The 19,391-nt window shown below is 46.6% G+C and overlaps 1 protein-coding gene across 1 annotated transcript; it reads left to right on the top strand.

Annotated features, from left to right (window-relative positions):
- Positions 1 to 1,680: 1,680 nt before the first annotated feature.
- Positions 1,681 to 18,843, top strand: LOC105836374 (neurotrimin). The gene is made up of 5 exons (XM_012680359.3): positions 1,681 to 3,881; positions 9,181 to 9,332; positions 11,235 to 11,442; positions 11,526 to 11,822; positions 12,142 to 18,843. Exons 1-5 carry the CDS (start codon positions 3,812 to 3,814, stop codon positions 12,324 to 12,326), a joined length of 912 nt encoding a protein of 303 aa, XP_012535813.3. The 5' UTR covers positions 1,681 to 3,811; the 3' UTR covers positions 12,327 to 18,843.
- Positions 18,844 to 19,391: the final 548 nt, after the last annotated feature.

The following is a 19,391-nucleotide window of genomic DNA, read 5'->3' as shown; positions in this document are numbered from 1 at the left end:
GATTATCCCGATAAAAGATAAACTTGGCACCCACGTCGGGTGATGAACCGGCGCGCGGCGCGAAGAGAAATTCAGGATCACCGTCGCACGGGAATAAAAGAGGAGCCGAGGCGGCGTCTCTACCGCCCCGAACGCGCGACAGTATGCACTCCGATGCACCCGCAGCTGCGTGTGACGCTTATGTTCACATATTTTATAAAACTTTTTTCTCCCCTTATACCTGTGCCGCAACCCTCTTTTACACACACACACACACACATACATCGTCTACATGCACACAAGAATCCTTGTTCCGTAGTATCATGTACGAAACGAAAATACCTATACCCCAGACAAGTGCAGGGGGTAGCCCTGCATATGAAGTGAAGGGGATGCAATGAAACCATGATATTTCCTCGTCGCTAACTTTCGAGTAGCGGAAATTTGAATCACGTGGCACATAGCCTATCCCGTACGCCGCGACAGCGCGGCGTAATTGTCGCGAACACCGCCGGGAAGGCCGGAAAATCGTTTAAGAGTAAATGACGTTTTATTAATGGCCCCCTCGCGACGCTCATAACGTCGCGCCGTTAGCTCTCTCTCGCAAGAGGGATGAGTTTAGCGCGCGCGGCGCGTCTGAAAGTTTCAGCGCGACAAAAGCAGAATGTCCGAGAGCGAGAGAAGATACGAGAAAAAGTAAGAGAGGAACGGATGTACTGATAAAAAATGAATAATCGGCTCGCGCGCGAGAGTGAGTCGCTGAGCGCTTTTTGTTGGTTCTGCAACGGTTTGTCGCGTGTAAAGTTTATCGGCATAACCCAACGGTCGGGAGATGCACAGTTCCGAAGCCGATCAGCGGTTAACGTTGAACCCAGCTAGGCCGATACGCCGTGAAAAGCGTAGGACTTTCCATCGGTGACACGATGGAAAGTTCTACGTTCGCGTTGCCTGAAGGTGAAGTGAAGAGCCATAAAAGATGAGCGGGCAACCGTTCAGCTTTCGTCCGCTTCGATCGGCAACCGGGTAATTCCACGGCGACGTTTGACCTCATCGAAAAACTTGATACGCTGCTATCATTTATCTGTCATCTTACTGCGACCTGCCGCTCTTTAATAACAATAACGAGATATTAAATCTCTATAATATATCTACGTTAATATTTTGCTTTCAACTATGATGGATGAGATAATTCTTGCACATTTCTCCTTCAAGTAACGTTTTCGTGCCAAATAAAGACCGAAGAACGAAGATAGGTAACGTTAATTTTCCAAACGTACGTAAGTAAAGAGGAGAAGTGTAGACGAGAAGATAACAAAGTCTCAAAGTAGAGACGGGGTCACGAATGGGATCAGTCGATCATCGCAGGGAGAAAAGTTATATAATTTACCAAATACCGTCGTTCATGCAAATTACGTCGGTGTCCTCGGTGAACTCGGCGTGATACGAAAACTTACTTCCAAAGACGACGGCGGTTAATTTCGGTGAGCGGACACGAAAGTTGGTTGCGATATTCGTCTATACTCTATAGATAACGTCGGAGAAAACTTTTTTGTCGCAAATGGTAGAAACCAATCGAAACGAAGACACGCAGAGTCGGCAAACTAAATATTTATTTATTTATTTGTCTGATTTTGTTAATGAGAATAATCATTTAATAGCGCAAATAGAATATATATGAGACTATATCGGAAACTATATGCAATATGCAATACCGATTACAATGTAAAGAATAACAGAGGGAGGTACTATTAAACTTTGTCGATTGAATTAAAGTAAAACAAGATCAGGGACGCGTTGTATTGTCTAAACGTCTCGAGGAGCGCGATACTGATGACACGGAACGATCCGTGGTGTCGAAAGAGAGCATGAACAAAAGGCCGAGGATGGTATTCTTTCTTTTTTTTTTTTTTTCCTATTAAATAACCGAGCCCACTGCCACATCAGTCTCCGGAGATAAGATTCATACCGTAAGCGGCTTAACATTTGTCCACGGTGAAGCATGCTGGATATGGTGGGACGAGGGGCTCCGAATACATTTCCACCATTTCGTTCCAGGCGGTCTACCTCAATTTCAACGTTGCATATTGCATAGGTGGCTGGGCTGCGATACGCGCGAAACATTGTTTAATACAGTATACGAATAACATATCCAATTATGCAGAATGCTTCTGTAAAAATTTAATTTTCTGCAAACGTAATTATAGCTCCGGGAATGTGCAAACATAATTTGTATTTCGTCCCGTAAAGAGATTCCTTTCTCATTACTCTTTCGCGTTTTACGGGAGAGTTTTGCCGCAGCTTTGAACCGAGAGACTTTTCAGTGGCATAAATATGGGAAGGAAAACCCGAGCGCGTGTAAGGCTTAAAAACGTTAAATGTACGCTCGCGAGGAATTAAGGAAACCGAGAATCCGGAAGGGACTCAAAGAATTCATTTAGATGAGAAACCGTACCGCGGTTAAAATCTGCGCGTCGCAGAGCAACCGAGAGCGAAATAAGGCCGACTGTAATATTTTCAAGTTTTTTTAAGTACGAGAAATTGAGAAGAGAGAAAACCAAGGTGGTTGGTAATCCCGGGGAGGAGGAGGGAGGAAAGCGATTATGGTGGCATCGAAGCTCTTTAACGGTCATTAGCGAGCGCGTGATGATCGCGGCGGGTTGGGATCTGACACGAATGAAACGCGATATTTAAAGTTTCCCCTGGTCGGCTGGGGCAGGAGAGACAGGAGAGTCCGAGGGTCGCGTGCCATTCAACCCCTGGGCGGAGAGGTACGGTAGATGACGATGTCGTGTAAGAAGCGTGAAATTTGTCCGTGCTTGCGGGAGTCTCGTCGCCGCCGCATAGGAGACAGGGAGAAGGAAATAACTGCGCGCGGACGAGAAGGAGACGCGGAATGTGCGGGAAGAAAAATTCGGTGAGAGCTGCGCGAGGCGAAGCGCAAAGCCGTAGCGCGGCGCGGTGGAAAAGGCAGAAGGCCTCGAGGAAGGAGGAGGCTGACTGATCGCCGCCGGAGTAGAGGAGAGAGAGCACGCCTGCGCGGAATCCCCGGGCGGGCGCGGGCAGTGCCACCGGAGGCCCGGCGGTTTCAGAGCTTCGCCCGGGACGACGAACCGCGGACGAGCCGAGTACGGGAAACCCGGTCGCGTTTCGCAGTCGCGACCGACACCGAGTATACCGAGTGCGTCCATACAACGAGGGGCACAACCGCGGGGTAAAAGAAAGGGAGGTGGGGTGGGGTGGCCCAATTGAACGCAGGCAGCAGACCACTTCGTGACCTTGGTGCGCGCGCGACACTTTGCGCGTCTTCTTCGGGAATAATAAAGAAGAGAATTTGATCGGCAGTAGTCCCCCCAGTTCCGAGTCGATGAGAGTCGATCGGGAGGAGGTATAGACACGAAGGGGGTGGTGTGTGTATGGTGAACCCCACGCGCGCGAGACCGCCCACTGATTAGACCACTGGTACTCTCGGCCTCGTTCCGTCGCCGCTCTTACGTTCGCGCGCGAGACGCTAGATATCTAGCTGCGAGATAATGTGATACCACAGTGTTGGAAAAGGAAAGAAGAAGCGAGAGCGCGACCGGGGGGGTCTTTGCAACGAGAGGGTTGCAACGACGGGTAATGCGGGAGTATGCGCGAGTCCTGGTAGCACAGGCTGCTACTGCTGGAGGATGAACGTCGGGACGACGGCGAAGGATTATTAAGTGGAGGAACGCCGAAAGAAAGAGGTGCGTCGCGCGGTGTTCCATGAGATGTCAGTGGACCCGTCGTCGGGGACAATTACGCCGTCGTCGTCGTCGTCGCCGTTGTTGTTGTCGTCGTCGTCGTGATCACCATGAGGAGGTCCTCCTACGTCAACTACTACGTCCTATGCCTCGTGTGTTGGATCCTACTAGGCATCAGCGGTAAGCCTCATTCGCGAAGAGATCGCGTTGAAACGCGATGAAAAACGCGACGGAAAACTGTACTCTACCGCGGCGCGGAGTCGCGTAACAGCGTAACAGATGGCGGCGTCGAGATGTCGGGCAACAGATCGGGCCTCCGAGAGGAAGATGCTGTTAGGGAGGACGCTGTAAATAGCGGTTACCCGATTCACGCGATAGACGTAGACGGACGGGTGGTGTGATCGAGCTATCGACATCATCGCACACAGTTTGCGGGGAGGTGGGGGGCTCTGTGGTACTCGTGCCGCGGGTGGATCGATCAGATTTTGGGGTGTAGCAAGCGGTACGTTGCATACGTCTCCCTCACGCCCCGCGACACTTGCGAACGTACGTGAACGTATCGCGCGCTCGTGCGCGTTTCCCCCGCTGTCATCGAATTGTCGAATATCGCGGCGGATGCGAGTGTGAAGATTGTACGAGAGGGGAAGGATCGAGGATACGCGAGACTAGATAAGGAATAAAAAGGACCAAGACGACCGCGAGGGAGAGGGAGGGGACGCAACCTCCGGTCCCGGTCCAGGACCGTATCTAGCGCCACCCTTGTTTGTCGCGCCGCAGCATTGTGCCTCCCTCCACTTGCGCGCGTTCTCTCTCTCTCTCTCTCTCTCTCTCTCTCTCTCTCTCTCTCTTTCTCCTCTTTGCGCTCTCCTCGACGTCGTCCTCTTTGTCCGCCCTTTGTCCCCTTCTCCACCCTGCGCCCCCGCGGGATCAGCAGCGTGTCGTCTCGATGATTCCGTCATCACGGGACGAAGACGGGAGGAGGGAGAACGCGTTCCCCCCCTTTCCTCCGCCGTGGCGTCGTTCAGGGACGTGTCTATCGATTTCATCTCGCGCGGCTGCATCATCGCGTTGCGGTCGTGTTTTAAAGCTCGCTCGTGAAATAGAAGCGTCTCGGCGTCGTTCTGTAGGGTGCATTCATGCATTCTACGACTATACGTGCTATCTGCAAGATAGCCTGGTTACCGAGACATCTCGGCAGCGAGAAACCCTACGATTTTTGCATCTCTTCTTTAAACATGAGCTTGATTCAATCTTTCGGAAATGGAAAGCTCCCCCGAGTAGCTTGCAAGAAATATCAATTTCTTGCAGAAAAACTATTCCTCGTCGAATGTAACTTGCTTCTGATTGTGGGAGTTTCAGTCTATTGTGAATCACGAGAGATAAGCCCTCCTTTCCAGCAGAATGCGAGAGCTATCATCCTTCCGACGGAAAGAAACGGGAGGCCGACTGTGTAGGATTATCTTCTGAAAGCTATTTCCCGTCTCGATTGAATAGACGACGCCGAATATACGATTCCGCTAAGCGTATCAGCGCGTTTAACCGCGGTGACGCGAGATCATTCGCAAAGAAATATCCGCGTTTCGGGTCGCTTAAGGGACGAGCATTACGCTCGTCGAGTCGGTCTCTTCGGCGAGGCGTGATCAATTCTGGAAGCAGCGAGGCACGAGCGGAAAATCCAAAGCACCGATAAAATCGGATTATCACCGTCGAACTCGTTCTCGCGTTCGTAGTCGCGCGGAAAGACCGTCGACTGCATCGACTGGCAATGTCGGTCGATCCAATCGTTCGCGCGGCCGTTCATCGTATAATTACTCGATTCGGTATCTCTCGCCTAAGGTGTTTCGTTTCGGAAGTTTCGTTCGTTTCTCTCGCTAGCGGTAAACCAAACTTGGAAAGTGCGCTAACTGCCCTCGACTACGAGGAGTTGGCAGTTTCAGACCTAATGGTAATGGCAGGTTTATCTCGACATCACTCTCGTCGATACATTATGCACGTTTGATCCGAATAGTAGACACGCGTGCGGCGAGTGGAGTGGGGTATGTTGCACAACCGCTGATTATACTTCGCCGCGGTGATTAACCGCGGCCCGATCCGTTCGTTCTCCCAAGCAAGTAAGCCGATGCAGCTATCAACGCGACTAGTGCAATCCAGGACTAAGTTCGTGCTTTCTGCGTGGTGACCTAAGTAGGTTATCTCTTAGGTAATCCGCGAGAATAAACACGTAGTATAAAGATTTCTGGTCGCGTAAAATATATTTATGAAACCACACGATGCGACCACAAGTTCGAGTTTATAAGAGTTTGCTGGAAGCGTTCAAAAAATTGACTCTCAAAAAACAATAAAACAAATTGAAATAAATTAATTGTAAACAGAAAAAGGATTACTGCCTCGTGTCTTCGTGTCTTCGGATGGAGGTTATCGTAGGGAGAAAGAATCACAACGACCTCGCAGATCTCGCGAATCTATTTCGATGTAAGACCGTCGTGTAAGGATTATTACAAAATCATATCACGTCGGCGAGAAATAATCCCTCAGAAGGTGAAAAACTGGGATTTATGTGGCAGTTTAGCACACGATGACGTCGTAAAACTGCACGGGCATGCGTACGTGTTACTCTGACAAAGTGGGAAAGGAAACAGCAGCCCTGCCGGACGCAGCTCGAGTCTTCTCTACACATCGGGCGGCATTGTCTCTCGGGAAATATACGATTTTAGATCCGCCTTCTGTTTCCGAGAAAATTTACTTCTTCCTGCTCCCTCCGCCGCCCGCGATCACGTTCCATCACGCTCGATTACGTAGCGGGGAGACACCTTATCGCGACTTATTGCTGCGTGAAGCGGAACAGATTTATAAAGCAACACTCGCTCGGATTTTTATAATAGTTTTCATACCCTGACAGACTCTCCTCGAAGATGCCGTCCCTCTGCCGACATTTCTTTTTTACCATACTTTTTTTCTTATTCGTGCCGCGATGAAAACGATGATCGAGGCGATTCTACTTCATGCCCGCTCGTAACGATTTGTGCCTTCGAAACGGCGAACGGTCTATTTCCTCTTCAACGCTCTCCTAAATAATACACAACTGAAAATATCGTGTCGCTGTTTGGCTTTGCAGCTTTTATCGAAATTCCCGAGACGGACGTGATTTTCGCGCACCCCTCGGGAGTTACGGGGACAGCGCAAACCGACTTACAAAACGTCGATATGAATAATGCAGCTGCTCGTCTTTTTTTTTTTTTTTTTTTTTTAAGTTTAACGCCTCCGTGATACACGTAAACTCTTTCAGTTATTTATCAATGAGCTCGCCCTAGTGCGTTACGTTGCGAAATTACATGCTTCACGTCGACGTACATCTTGCCGCGATAAAACGCGTCATTCTATCCCTCTTTTGCCCGAGCGCTCTTTTGCCTGATTTAATCTCGAGATAAATGCGACTGTATTACGCACCCCTGCTGAAGAGCGATCGCGCGACCTTTGCGCAACTCGCCGCACGTCGGCATGAAAAATAGGTTTGGGGCGGCGTAGGCAGTAGCGTCTAGCGGGCGCCTATTTGTGCCCCTTTTTGCGGTAGGCAAATGATCCCAACTCGGTGGCGAAGGTACAACCTCGCGGCGGCCGACCGACAGGAGCGCGTGCGCGCAGCTGCGCAGATTTTACGTCTCTCAAGATCAAGAGGATCGACTGTGCGGGAGGAGGACCGGTTAGCAGCCCTCTCCTCCCCCTCCCCACCCCCCCCCTAGACACGAATTCGTATCTCCGGCACATTTGACAATACACCACTCGTAGCCGCGCGCTGATTGCCAATCTAGCTCTCTCGGTTCGCACGAAAACGTGTCGGCCGGATGGATTTGTCGGCCACGAAATCACAGGGATACAGTTTCTGGAACGATGTGATTTCGAATCTAGGATGGAAGAAGACGTTTTTATCGCGGCCAATCGCGAATGATGATCTATATTACCAATCGCTCTTGAGCATTACGTGAATCGTCGCGATAAAATCATCCGCTTCTGCTCTCCAAAAAGAAACGTGATAAATCTGAGGAAGATTTAATTTTAAAAATTAATTTCACACCCTTCGTTTGAATTTCTACTCGAAAAAAAAAAAAAAGAAAAGTTTTTTCGCTTGAAATCCAATGGAAAGCAGATCGATAGAAATTCTTGCCTTCATTGTTTACTTTAACTAGTCGATTAACCGTCGAGATTAATTTATGATTCATTACCTCGCATTTAGCTTGACTGAAACAATAATTAGCACCGTTGCAACGGCTGTGATTTTCTTGCGCATAAGTAGAACAATCGATGCGCGATAAGCCGAGCCGCGAGGTTTGGAGCGAGGTTTACATCCTGTACGGACGATTTCATATTTACTCCTTATCACGTCGCGCGGTTATCGCCACTGTTGATCTTAATTAAGTGTAATTATCACCAGCTTTGTCGTTTGTCAAAGTTTCGGCGAATCTTGATAGCGCGACGACATATGCTCGTTTCTTACGTAATTCAGACCCTCGAGGAATTAACAGCGTCAGCTATAAACACGACTCTGCTAATTAGTAAACTAATCAGTCACATTCAATCCTAATGACAGATCGAAGTAAAAGACAGAAGCAAGATAAGCAAGTAACCGTGTCAGAAAATGTACTCCAAGTTGTGAGCGGGGAAAACATCTTGGACCTTTACAGAAGCAATTTATTAATTTGGCGTCTTAAGCGCTTAGTGACAGCCTAACTTCTCAACACATCAAATATTCTTTATTTCTCTCGTCTCCTAACTGAGGTTTTATTTTTCCCACTTAGCCGGCGAAAACCATTCTTCAAATTATGGTTACCGCAACGACCGTACAAATACGGAGTAAAACCCGTGGAGATTTCGTGCGTGCTCTAATCGAATGTGAGATCGAATGCGACATCGTCAAGGTCGTTGAAACGTCGTACACGTTGCGCTCTCTCTCTCTTTCTCCCTCTCCCTCTTTCCCATTGAGTGCTGATCCGCCTTTAGATCCTTCCTGGATCGGAATCCTCAGGATTAGTATCCATTTCCCTCGGGCACAGCACCTCGGCGGGGTCTCCTCCGATAGGATTTATTCCGAATAGTGTCGCGCGCGCGAGCGGGCGAATACGGTATACGAATGCGAAATCGTCCCTTCTCGAGGGTCTGGCTCGCTTTATTATTCCATTGCGACATCCAACGTCGCTACCTCCATGTTAATTCGGTGCATAACGTGCAGCGGCGACGCGGCGACGCTAGGTGAAGCTGCACAGATGACGTTTCGAGGACGCACCCCGGCGACGATAACTCGTGCATTTCGCGCATTTTCGTGATGAATTTTGGCAAAAGAATATGTATCTCCGTCCCCGTGTTCTCCGCATTGCGCCGTTTTCCTCCCTTCCTCGTTACCGTCATTGCACATAACCGTCACGGCACCCTACCGTTGCACGCTGACTACACGCGAGATATGTTTTTCTGAACACGTTCTTTTCAGGGGTAAGTACGAGATCTCATTCGTTGGTGAAGAGATTCGACGGGATTTACACGGGGCCTTACTTCGACTCGAACACTCCAACGAATATCACAGCGCAGTTGGGCACTCATGCTTACCTACCGTGCAAAGTGCGGCAGCTTGGTAACAAATCAGTAAGTGTTATCTCATTGTACAATTAAAGTCTTTATGGATATAAAAAAGGCTGTGAGCGCCAAGAACGACGAGAACATTCTCTTCTCGGAGAAAAAAAAAATTAATCTCTTACGGTATGAGAGATGATCACAGCAATTTTCGTATCCTACCTATACGTGTCTCCTATTATCATTCATCCTCGAGTCTTATGTAATAGTATTGTGATTTCATACATATCAATACAACTGTCATCGCGCTGTCGATTTGAGATCTAATTTGTCCTTGTCATATCGCCTCCCGCATCTTTGGTTGAAGCGTGTTGCCTTACACAGTGTTACGTGTATTGACAGGTTGATTTATTAACGAGCTTATTCGTCAGATAACTCGTAATGATCAAATTCCTGCCTGACAGTTATGACAATGGGACTTCATTTGACATAACGATGACGCTTGAAAAAACAAGGAAAAATTGTTATAACCGAGCCGAAGGCGAGTCTGAGAGACACAACTGGTTCTTCCCCAACCTCTCGTGAATGCCTGTTCTGTTATCTACGCGCGGACAAGCTAAATTTATTTACACACCCAACGTCCGTCCGTTACTATTCATTTTTAACGCTAAACTACCGGATTACGATCGTCGAACATCAATGCGAAGTGCGGAGTTATTTCCAATATCAATCATCCTTTTCACTAACGTCCCGGTAAAATCGCCGACCTTGGACAACCCGTGATTATTTCCATCAAACATCCACAGATAATAAAACGTCGTAACTAATATATTTCATTCGTTATCACGAGACCGCGTCCTATTTCCTCCGTGTCGGATAACTGTCCGCGACAGATAACCCGCCCACGTGTCACGAGCTGTTAAATCGTCCTCCACGATCGGCGTTTCCTTTTTCATCGGATCAATTTACCCAGCTAATAAAACGCCAATCTGCTAATGATTTGCGTTTTATTAGCCGCCTTTGCTCTCTCTCTCTCTCTCTCTCTCTCTCTCTCTCTCTCTCTGCTCGTGAAATCGGTAATCGGAAACCGGTGTAGAGCGAGGGGGTGGTTTCGCGGAACGTCGGCGCGTAATAAAATTACTGTCGGCACGCGCGCGGGTTCAAAGTGCCTGGCCCCCGTGTCTCTCGTTAACGAACCTCACCGACGTGTACGCAGGCGTCCTACTACGTCGTGCCTCGACGACGAGGTTGTACAGGGTATACGCCTGTCGCTGTTGGCACGCCGGTTGAGGACTAAGTATCCGGTAACACGCGACTCGCGCGTATAATCTCGGCGCGTACCTACTTGAGGGGCCCGCGCCGCGCCGCTCCGCGCCGTCTCGATTCTTATCGGCTGACGAATTAAATGTACTCATACCTTGCCTTCTTTCGACGCAGCACCGCCACCGCCAATGGTGCTTCGCGGCACCATCTAGATTTCCGTCGGGCGGTCGCGCGAGAGCCGTCCGGTCGATGAACGATAAATTAACTGTGGGACGGGGGCGGAAGATTGATCGTCCGGAATCGGAACGAACCGAATGTACTCTTTCTTATTTTTTTTTTCTACTGCTTTTTGTCGCTGTATTTTTCTCCTGTCTCTCATCCTCGACGATCCTTTTTTAACCATCCCATAATTTCATCCGTCTCTCTTTCGGCGTCCACTTATTGTCAGTTGCGAATAATAGCCTGCCGTAATCCCGATGATTCTGACATGAAACTAATTCGATTAATGGCGAGAAAAAAGTGTCTCGGGTATATTAGGAATATATTAGGAAGAATATTCTTAGGAGCGTCACCTGTTCCAAAATAAGAATAGAGAAAAAGTGGACGTTGAGTCGCTATTAACGAATTAATAAAACTTGAAACTGGCGATTTTGTAAGAGACTATAAAAAGATGTCGCGAGTGAAGAGAATTTTATTCTGCTTAATCCGAAGGTCTCCTGGATCAGAAGAAGGGACTCGCATATCCTCTCGGTGGATAGAACCATGTTCATCCCGGACGAAAGGTTCCAAGCGATTTTCGGGGAGGCGGACACGTGGACGCTGCAGGTGAAATACGTCCAAGCGCGCGACGAAGGCGAGTACGAGTGCCAAATCTCGACCGACCCGAAGAAGAGTCACATCATCAAGCTCAACATCGTCGGTGAGCGGAAGTTGGGATTATATTAAGTTGCGATCATTCGTCAGATGGTCGGACGACAATACCGAACGTCCAATGTGTTGCAGTGCCAAAGATCGAGATCTTGGGGGACCGTGACATGTACGTGAAGACCGGAAGTACAGTCGCAATACGATGCGTAATAAAGCAGTCCCTCGAGGGTCCGTTCTACGTCTTCTGGTACCACGAGGGCGATCGCGTACTAAATTATCAGTTGGGCAAGATCGACATTCAGACGAAGAGGATCGAGCAGGACACGGTGAGCAGCCTCGTGATCCATAACGCGAGACGAGAGGATTCGGGTAACTATACTTGCAGCCCGAGTAACTTGGATAGCGCGAGCGTGCAGCTGCATGTGCTGAACGGTGAGTGGAGCATTTTATCACTTTGGGGAAAGAGTTTGTAAAAATTACAATTAAAACGCGGGGAACACAGTTTCAAACTTTTCTGTTTCCCTGAACGCGCGTAAACTTTTGTTACATGTGATTCACTGTTTGTGAAATCATACTTTTTTCACGTGGACTTTTGCGAAAAAAAAGAAAAGGAGAACAGGCACCCGATAAATAACTCGTATAGTTACAATAGCGTGAAACGGGCGAATACGAGATTACAATTTTCGTCGCAGCGGGTCGAATTTTGCAATTATTTTATCATTAGATACAAATATATCCGATGATTTTCTAGGAGAACACCCCGCGGCGATACAGAGAGGCATCAGTTCAGCGCCGGGCGGTTGTCCCACTTTGTGGTGGCTGGCAGGAGTGGTGACACTGTACTCGAGTCACGGCAGCCGCCTGTTCGTCCTCGTTCTTCTGATCCTTATGGTTCTCTACTCGAAAAATCCATCTTACTTTGCGACCGAACGATAATCAGGCAAGACCGCAAGGATGGTATACGCGTATAATCGATTATCTCCTGCTACGAGACCCCGACTACCTCGAGAGAAAAGATCCTCGACGCTGCAGACTGATTTTCAGAGATCAAGGACAAAAAGGGCGAGGATGAGAGGATTACGAAGATAAAGGGTAATACGATAAAGAGAAAGAAAGAGATAGGCGAGAATAACGATTCCCCATGGAGGTAGTATGTTTTTTCTCCGTATGCGTGAAGTAAGAGTTAGAGGTTCATCTCGATTATCGAGACAGTGATCCGGCCGTTAGAAATTAGGAATTAGTTAATTATATGAATTCTTGTTAAATTGCTACGAGAAACTATACGTGCTGGAAAACGTGCTATGAAATTTTTGACATTGTCGAAAATGTAATTAGGTCGAGCTTGAACAACGGGTAGTCCGTGAATGTCTTGAAATTTTTTTCCCATTAAGAACGCGTGATAATTTTATTTATCAGATCCATTTATTTAATTACGACCATTAAAAGAATTTTGTCTAAATGAAATAGCATATCGTTCTTACTATTATTGTATACAAACTATTGTAGAAGGTATATTTTTGCATTTGCTTGTCATTTCTAAAGACGCGTTCCACACTTACGTTTTACATTCGCAGAATTGTTTCACGTATTTTCCGTCTGTTTAGCTCGACAATGTAGAAAATTACGAAATCTCAAAAAAGAAGCGCCTGAAAAACGATCGCGATCGCGAAATCTTATCGCGAGGGCATTGGGTTTCGTAGCATCCGTTACAGGAACAAGAAAAACGATAACGTGACGAGAAACATGCAGGAGGAAGAGAAACGATAATAACAGAGGTGAGAGAAAGTACACAAGAGAGTGAGAATAAGAAACGTCGATGTAGAAAAAGAACCGTCACGAGACTAGGAAAAGGCAGAAAAACTTCGTCCGCGCCGCTCGAATAGAATTGAAACTTGTTCGATGAATTTTTCGAAATGCGATGTAATTAATTATATTCGATAGCGACCGATTATATAACAAAACGTGTCTATACTCGACGTCTACCGCGTGATCTGGGATCGTCCTGAGACCGAGCGATCTCGGCTATCGTCTCTTAGACGATTCGTCGATACGCGCCGAAAGTTATTAGAATCTTTTTTTCTTTTAATTTATCTATTCCAAGATCGTAAAAGAACAAGCTTATCGAAAAATATGAGAAAAATGAGTCAAGGAAAACGTGAAAAATTTTAATGTTTCTAATAACATAGCGATAATATTATTCAACCCGAGAAAAGAATTCATATCATGCAATGTTTTGCCCATATCAAACTCACAGTTACGTTACTCTGATATTCCCAGTACCAAGCCAAATTTGAAACGAGTAGTTGGAATAAATCATTAAATTTGCACGGATAATTTTTACCTGGGAAGCCATCGATCGCACAAGCAAAGCAAGACGGGATATCGCGATGGAAATTATCACTGCCTCTATGAATACTTGACCGTTGTCAAAGGCGACAGGTGTCTCGAGACGATCCGCGATGAAAATTTTGGTAATTGAAGCGCATTGAGTATACACACGTCGATCAAAATATATCATACGTCCGCACATGCACAGGCTGATTCACCGCGACGCGGGCCGTACAAACATTTTCCACTGACTGTTCCTTTACGCGTCGTCACGCGATTTCGGAAATGTGACGTTCTTTTTTTTTTTGAAATTCGAAGACCTCTTTACTAGGAACGTAAAGGAAATTTTGTATCCTCGTTTGCTCTCGGGGCTACAAAATTAAATACTGCCAATTAAATATCGCTCGATTAAATACTGCCGATAAAGCCATTTTTCATTTCTTCCTCGAAAAGTTGTCCAAAACGTACGCATATCCCACGACCATTTCTGTTAAACGTTTATTCCACGAACGTTGAACGACGTTAAAGGAAAAAGAGACATTTGTTTTGTATGAAATATTTACATAAACGTACGTATACGTAATATGACACGCGAAATTTCGTGCGTATTCTAAATCCCAGGTGGATTTCTTTCCCTTAGTCGAAAGTCGTCAAACGACTCGTCGTAACAATACTTTCGATACTTTTTGATAACGTATTTTTCCACGGCGATCTTGGCCCGCGGCGTGCCGCCTCTGAGCATGATCGGTTGTATAATTTAGCGGATGAGCGTACAGCTTTCCGGTGGGCGCCCGCGCGTCCCCCGTGAATTTGCTTTCTTCTCGCAAATACTAGAAGGGAGGGGAGGGAATACTGTTTTTTATAATATTATATATATATAAATATATATATAAATATATATATATATACAAACGAACAGAAATATATATATGTATATGTGTATGCGCGCAAATACGTTGCACATGGGTGTTGAATATTGAACAAGTTTCAGCTCGCACGAACGAGGGGCGCATACAAACAAGCGATTAGAGATGTGTATGTACGTTCTCGCTAAAAAGATTCTTGTTGGAAAGCAAAAATGTTGGAGAGATACGAGGAGAAAAGAATGAAGGAGGAAAAGAAGAGAAAAGGCGTAGGGGAAGGGAGAAACGGAGGAAAATATACCGTAGGACACGAGGACAGCGGCAGGAGACGAACGATTCGTTAGAATATCTACGATTCATGTGATTGTAAATAACGTAACATAGCGTATAAATAACGTAACGTTAATTAATGATATGCCGTACGTGTTACGCTAAAGAAACAAGAAAAAAAAATAAACTAAATAACGTTACTGTGTAATTTTTCGGATCGTAAAATGCGCATTGGAAATGGGTCTGGCCGCCCGTGCTAACCGGCTCGGAAATCGTGCACGGTATCGGGAGGCAAGAAAGGGAAGGGAGGGAATTTCTTAGAGGATGAGAACAAGAGAGATGCTGCGTACATACATAGGTATACGATGTTCCAAGAAATCGAAATCGTCCGACGTTTTGATTTCCGTTTCGATGAACATTTATCGCGGGGATGCACGACCGCCTCGGAAAGATTCTTAATCGCTGCGGATCGCAGGCGAGCTTATCGTGGAGGAGAAAGCGGAAGCGGAGTAGTACATACATGCCATGATGCCAGGCACCGACGCACACGCTTTTCCGCGGCGCCGCGCGTCGGGGCGTCCGAGTTTTGGGGAGGAAAACGGAGCGCGCACGTTTCCCCGTGATGAGCGCGCGCTCGCGTGGATAGCACGGGCCGGCCACACACGCGACTAGATGTAATAATACTAATTAACGCCTAGCAGTAAGCGAACTAACGGATATAAAAGTACAGATATATCGTCGGACGTAATAGCCAGGCGGGGCGAATGTGCGAGCGGCTGTGTGCGCGAGTGCGATCGCGCGAGTTGGTGCTTTAAGCCGCGTGTGAGTCTGTTTTGCGCGAGAAGAATGAAGAACAGCGCGAAAGGGAATGAGAGAGAAAGAGAGAGAGAGAGAGAGAGAGAGAGAGAGAGAAAATATAAGCTATGCACGCATACGTAGACACAGACATACAAAACACAGCATACAAGCGACACATACATACACGTGTACTGAGAAAAGTTCGTTGGACTGACGTTTACTGAGACGTTGGTCGAATGACGCATTCGAAAAAAAAAGGTCGACCGGGGACGTAGTTATCTTCTTTATATCGTTCTGCTGCCGCCTTTCCTTCTTCCCGCGCTTCGCGAGGCTGCTTCTGAAGCAACGATGGAAAGGGCTGAAAAAAAACGCAGTCCTGCGAGGCCCCTTCTCTCTCTCTTTTTTTTTTTTTAATCGCGGGTCTCCCCCTCGCGAGGTGGAAGAAGGAACATCGCGTTCGTCCCCGTCGACCTTTTGCTTCGCCGCGCGAAAAAGGGCAAGTAATTTAAAAAGAGAAGAAGATGTAGCAGGAGAGAGACGGCGGAACGGCGAAAAATCCAGTCGAGAAACGTCGTCTTACGATCTAATTCTAACGTCGTAGAACAACATTAAAATTTTTGTACCAAAATCTATCTTGTAGTCCCCGAGTGTCCGCATACTCCCTCAGTTTTCCGTTTCGACGTTGCCGACCGCGGGCTTACCCTGTATATTTAATCTTTAATTTTTATTTTTGTCGAAACACGTCGCGGGGGAAACGGGGCGAGTAAAACTTGCCGAAAAACCTATCCTCTCGCAAGTTCCTCGTGAATTCCGCTGTTAGCTAAGAACCCGGTTCCCGGTTGCCGTCAGCACGATCGCACGCGCTCTCCTATCCGCGCTTTAAAAATAAATCAACCCTCTCGCGTGCCACTGCTTCGCGTTTCGTAAGGCAAGCCCGTGAAGTGGAGCGCGAGAACGATACGATTACTAATCGCGGTCTGGGTGGGAGACCTTTAAAGAACCTTTCATCAAAATCATGATGTAACGAGCGATCGACCTGATCTTGCGCCCATGCATCCAAACGCGCGCGCACGCCGATTCCCGAGAGTCGCGGTTGCGAATCCCGAGAACACTTTGTTTCTCTGAGAGTGATATAGTATGTTTATGACCGTCCTGACAAGTACGTCGATGTGCTCTTACGTGTAGATAACGCAAGTTAGGTGTTCCTTTCGAGATAGGCTATATGCGAGAGATATATACAGGCGATACGACGCTGCCGCCGTCGCCGCCGCCGCCGCCGCCGCCGCCGTCGTCGTCGTCGTCGTCGTCGTCGTCGTCGTTGTCATCGGAGGGATGAAAGACGAGTGAGATGCTGTGACCCAGAAATAGATTTCTATCAGGTCGCGGAGATTCCAATTCCGACGTGATTCATCCGCGTTGCCGCGCCGTCGAACAGTCTCGAAAAATTCTTTGTCAAGACGAGAAAACATTTCAGAAATCGATCACGCAATTGTGTGTGTGTGTGTGTGTGTGTGTGTGTGTGTGTGATAGAGAGAGAAAAAGACAGATTGAGAACAAGTCAGTAGAAAAGGATTTCGAGACGAGCGGCAAATCAAATGTTCTCGAGAAACTTTTTAGACGTCGAAGACTGTAAGACGGTATTAGTCCCGCGCGCGGAGAATGTGCATTATTTTTTTTGTAATTTTAACCCTCTACCGCTTTTATCTCCCACTGTGAGAGCGAACAGCCTGTCACGAAGGCAACAAATTTTCAAACATTCGTCACTAATCACAAACGCACAAATAGAGTTTTTTGAGATCGCAGATCTTTTTGTAGAAATGTGTTCGGGTTCACTTCTCCTTGTCCGTGCATTTTATTACTTTTTCCTCGGCTGTAGAGGGTTAGAAGAGCAAATTCTCCTCCCCCTCCCCTCCATTGGGAGAGGCCATTTTGTCGTCGATCGGCACCCTCGGGACGGCGGATATCTCGTTAATTACGCGGATCAACGATGACATTCGCGAAAAATGCATCGTGCAATCACGCGATTGTTGCACGCGAGCATTGAAGCTCCCGAACGTACGACTCGAGAGACTCGATGAATTATCGCGAATTATATTATTAAATTATCGAATAGCGGCTTATTACGTTCGGTTCCTCAGCGAGATACTTACTCGGGTAATTTACATCGTATTGTCGGCCGGACGCGTGCGTTCGACACCGTAAATCGATCAGGAGCTTCGACAAGTCCATTGCGAACGACCGAGTTCGACAACGTCCTATTAACGTTGAAAGCGAGATCCTACGTTTGCGGGCGTTTTGTTGTGACGGCACGCGACAGATCACACTATAGTAAGGCATCTAATTAATCATTAACGCAACACGTCTGCCGATTCGAACGTTCGACGAAGGTAAATTACGGGCTGCTGCCCGTCGCCGTAAAGGGTGGAGACCTTTACGGGAAAAAAAAGGAGAAAGCAAAAGCGAAATTTGTCGAGCGCGCGGATAAGCGGACGACATCGATTTAAAAATAAGTGTAAGTTAAAAGAAAATTAAACAGCAAGACACTCTGGTGAAAAATTCCTCGAGGCAAGCCTCGTCTCGTGGATTCGCGTCTGTACACCTTAAGCGCTTTAGGTTTATAACGAGGGGAAAATAGACTTTAACGAATCTACGAGATGATGCCGAGGAAAGCGAAGAATGTTAGAGCGAATGTGGGAGGATAAGCGGAGCGGAAGTTTAAAATATGCGCGTGAGATGCACGAGCGAAAGAACAAGAGTGAGAGAGAGGGAGAGAAAGGGAGATAATAAATCAATGTTAAACCCATTATTACCGGACTCGCAATTTCGGCTGAAAAATCTTCGTTGACCGCCGTTTCTACGCATAAGTTTAGTCTCGTTTTTTCGAATGGCTGGACGGCGGAACACGCCCTTTCGACGTCCGATCGCGACTGCACGATACAATTTACGAAATTTCGGATGAACGTCAACAGAAATTTATTCATTATTTACATCGAAAGCACGAGTTCGATCTTTTATCAGCGGACAGACGCGCAAACGCGATCGACGTCAAACGGAGCCCCCCGTCCACGCGTCATGGGAGTACTCATTACATACCAGTTTCCGTTTTTCATCTATTGTGGCGAGAAACGGGACGAAGAGAGCAGTCCCGTTCTATGTGTGTAAGAACCATAAAAGCTTAATAAAAGAAAAAAAAACATTATACTATGAACTTACGGAATACCTAATAAAAGTAAGCCAAACCGTTAAAAATGTGTTTTATTTCTTTCGCTCTTTTGTACACGGCATTAATATGGCATTAAATATATCTATCATACATATATATTTATCTTCTTTCATACAATTTATTCATCATTAAATATATTTTGCTTATACTGAAAGAAAAATATGACATTTGCGACTATAATTACATAGTAAAATAATTATAATCAGGAATATTGTTTTTATTGTAACTGTTACAATAATATTAGTAATAATAACCATGTACTTATAATGTTGTCGCCTATTAAAAAATTATACTATAAATTATATAGCTTTAAAATATGGCATATGGTTATTATTACTAATATTATAGTAATCTATCTATATAAATAAAAATGTAAAATGTTTGTTACTCATCTAAGATCTCCGTAAGTTATTCACCGATTGCTTTGAAATTTTGACACAACGTTGCATTCGAAAACGGGAGTGTTCTTAAGGCGTTTGATTTGGGATATACCGGTGTTTCAAAAATGATGGCCATAAT

This window comes from Monomorium pharaonis, chromosome 11, assembly GCF_013373865.1.
Source record: "Monomorium pharaonis isolate MP-MQ-018 chromosome 11, ASM1337386v2, whole genome shotgun sequence".
NCBI classification, from domain to species: domain Eukaryota; kingdom Metazoa; phylum Arthropoda; class Insecta; order Hymenoptera; family Formicidae; genus Monomorium; species Monomorium pharaonis.
This window is presented reverse-complemented; position numbering and strand designations above follow the sequence as displayed.

What these genes read in the sequence shown, in the direction of transcription:
- LOC105836374 (XM_012680359.3), top strand. Translation starts at nt 3,812, where the DNA reads ATGAGGAGGTCCTCCTACGTCAACTACTACGTCCTATGCCTCGTGTGT. An exon ending in GATCCTACTAGGCATCAGCG is followed by an intron (nt 3,882 to 9,180) that starts GTAAGCCTCATT and finishes CGTTCTTTTCAG; the next exon opens with GGGTAAGTACGAGATCTCAT. An exon ending in GCAGCTGCATGTGCTGAACG is followed by an intron (nt 11,823 to 12,141) that starts GTGAGTGGAGCA and finishes ATGATTTTCTAG; the next exon opens with GAGAACACCCCGCGGCGATA.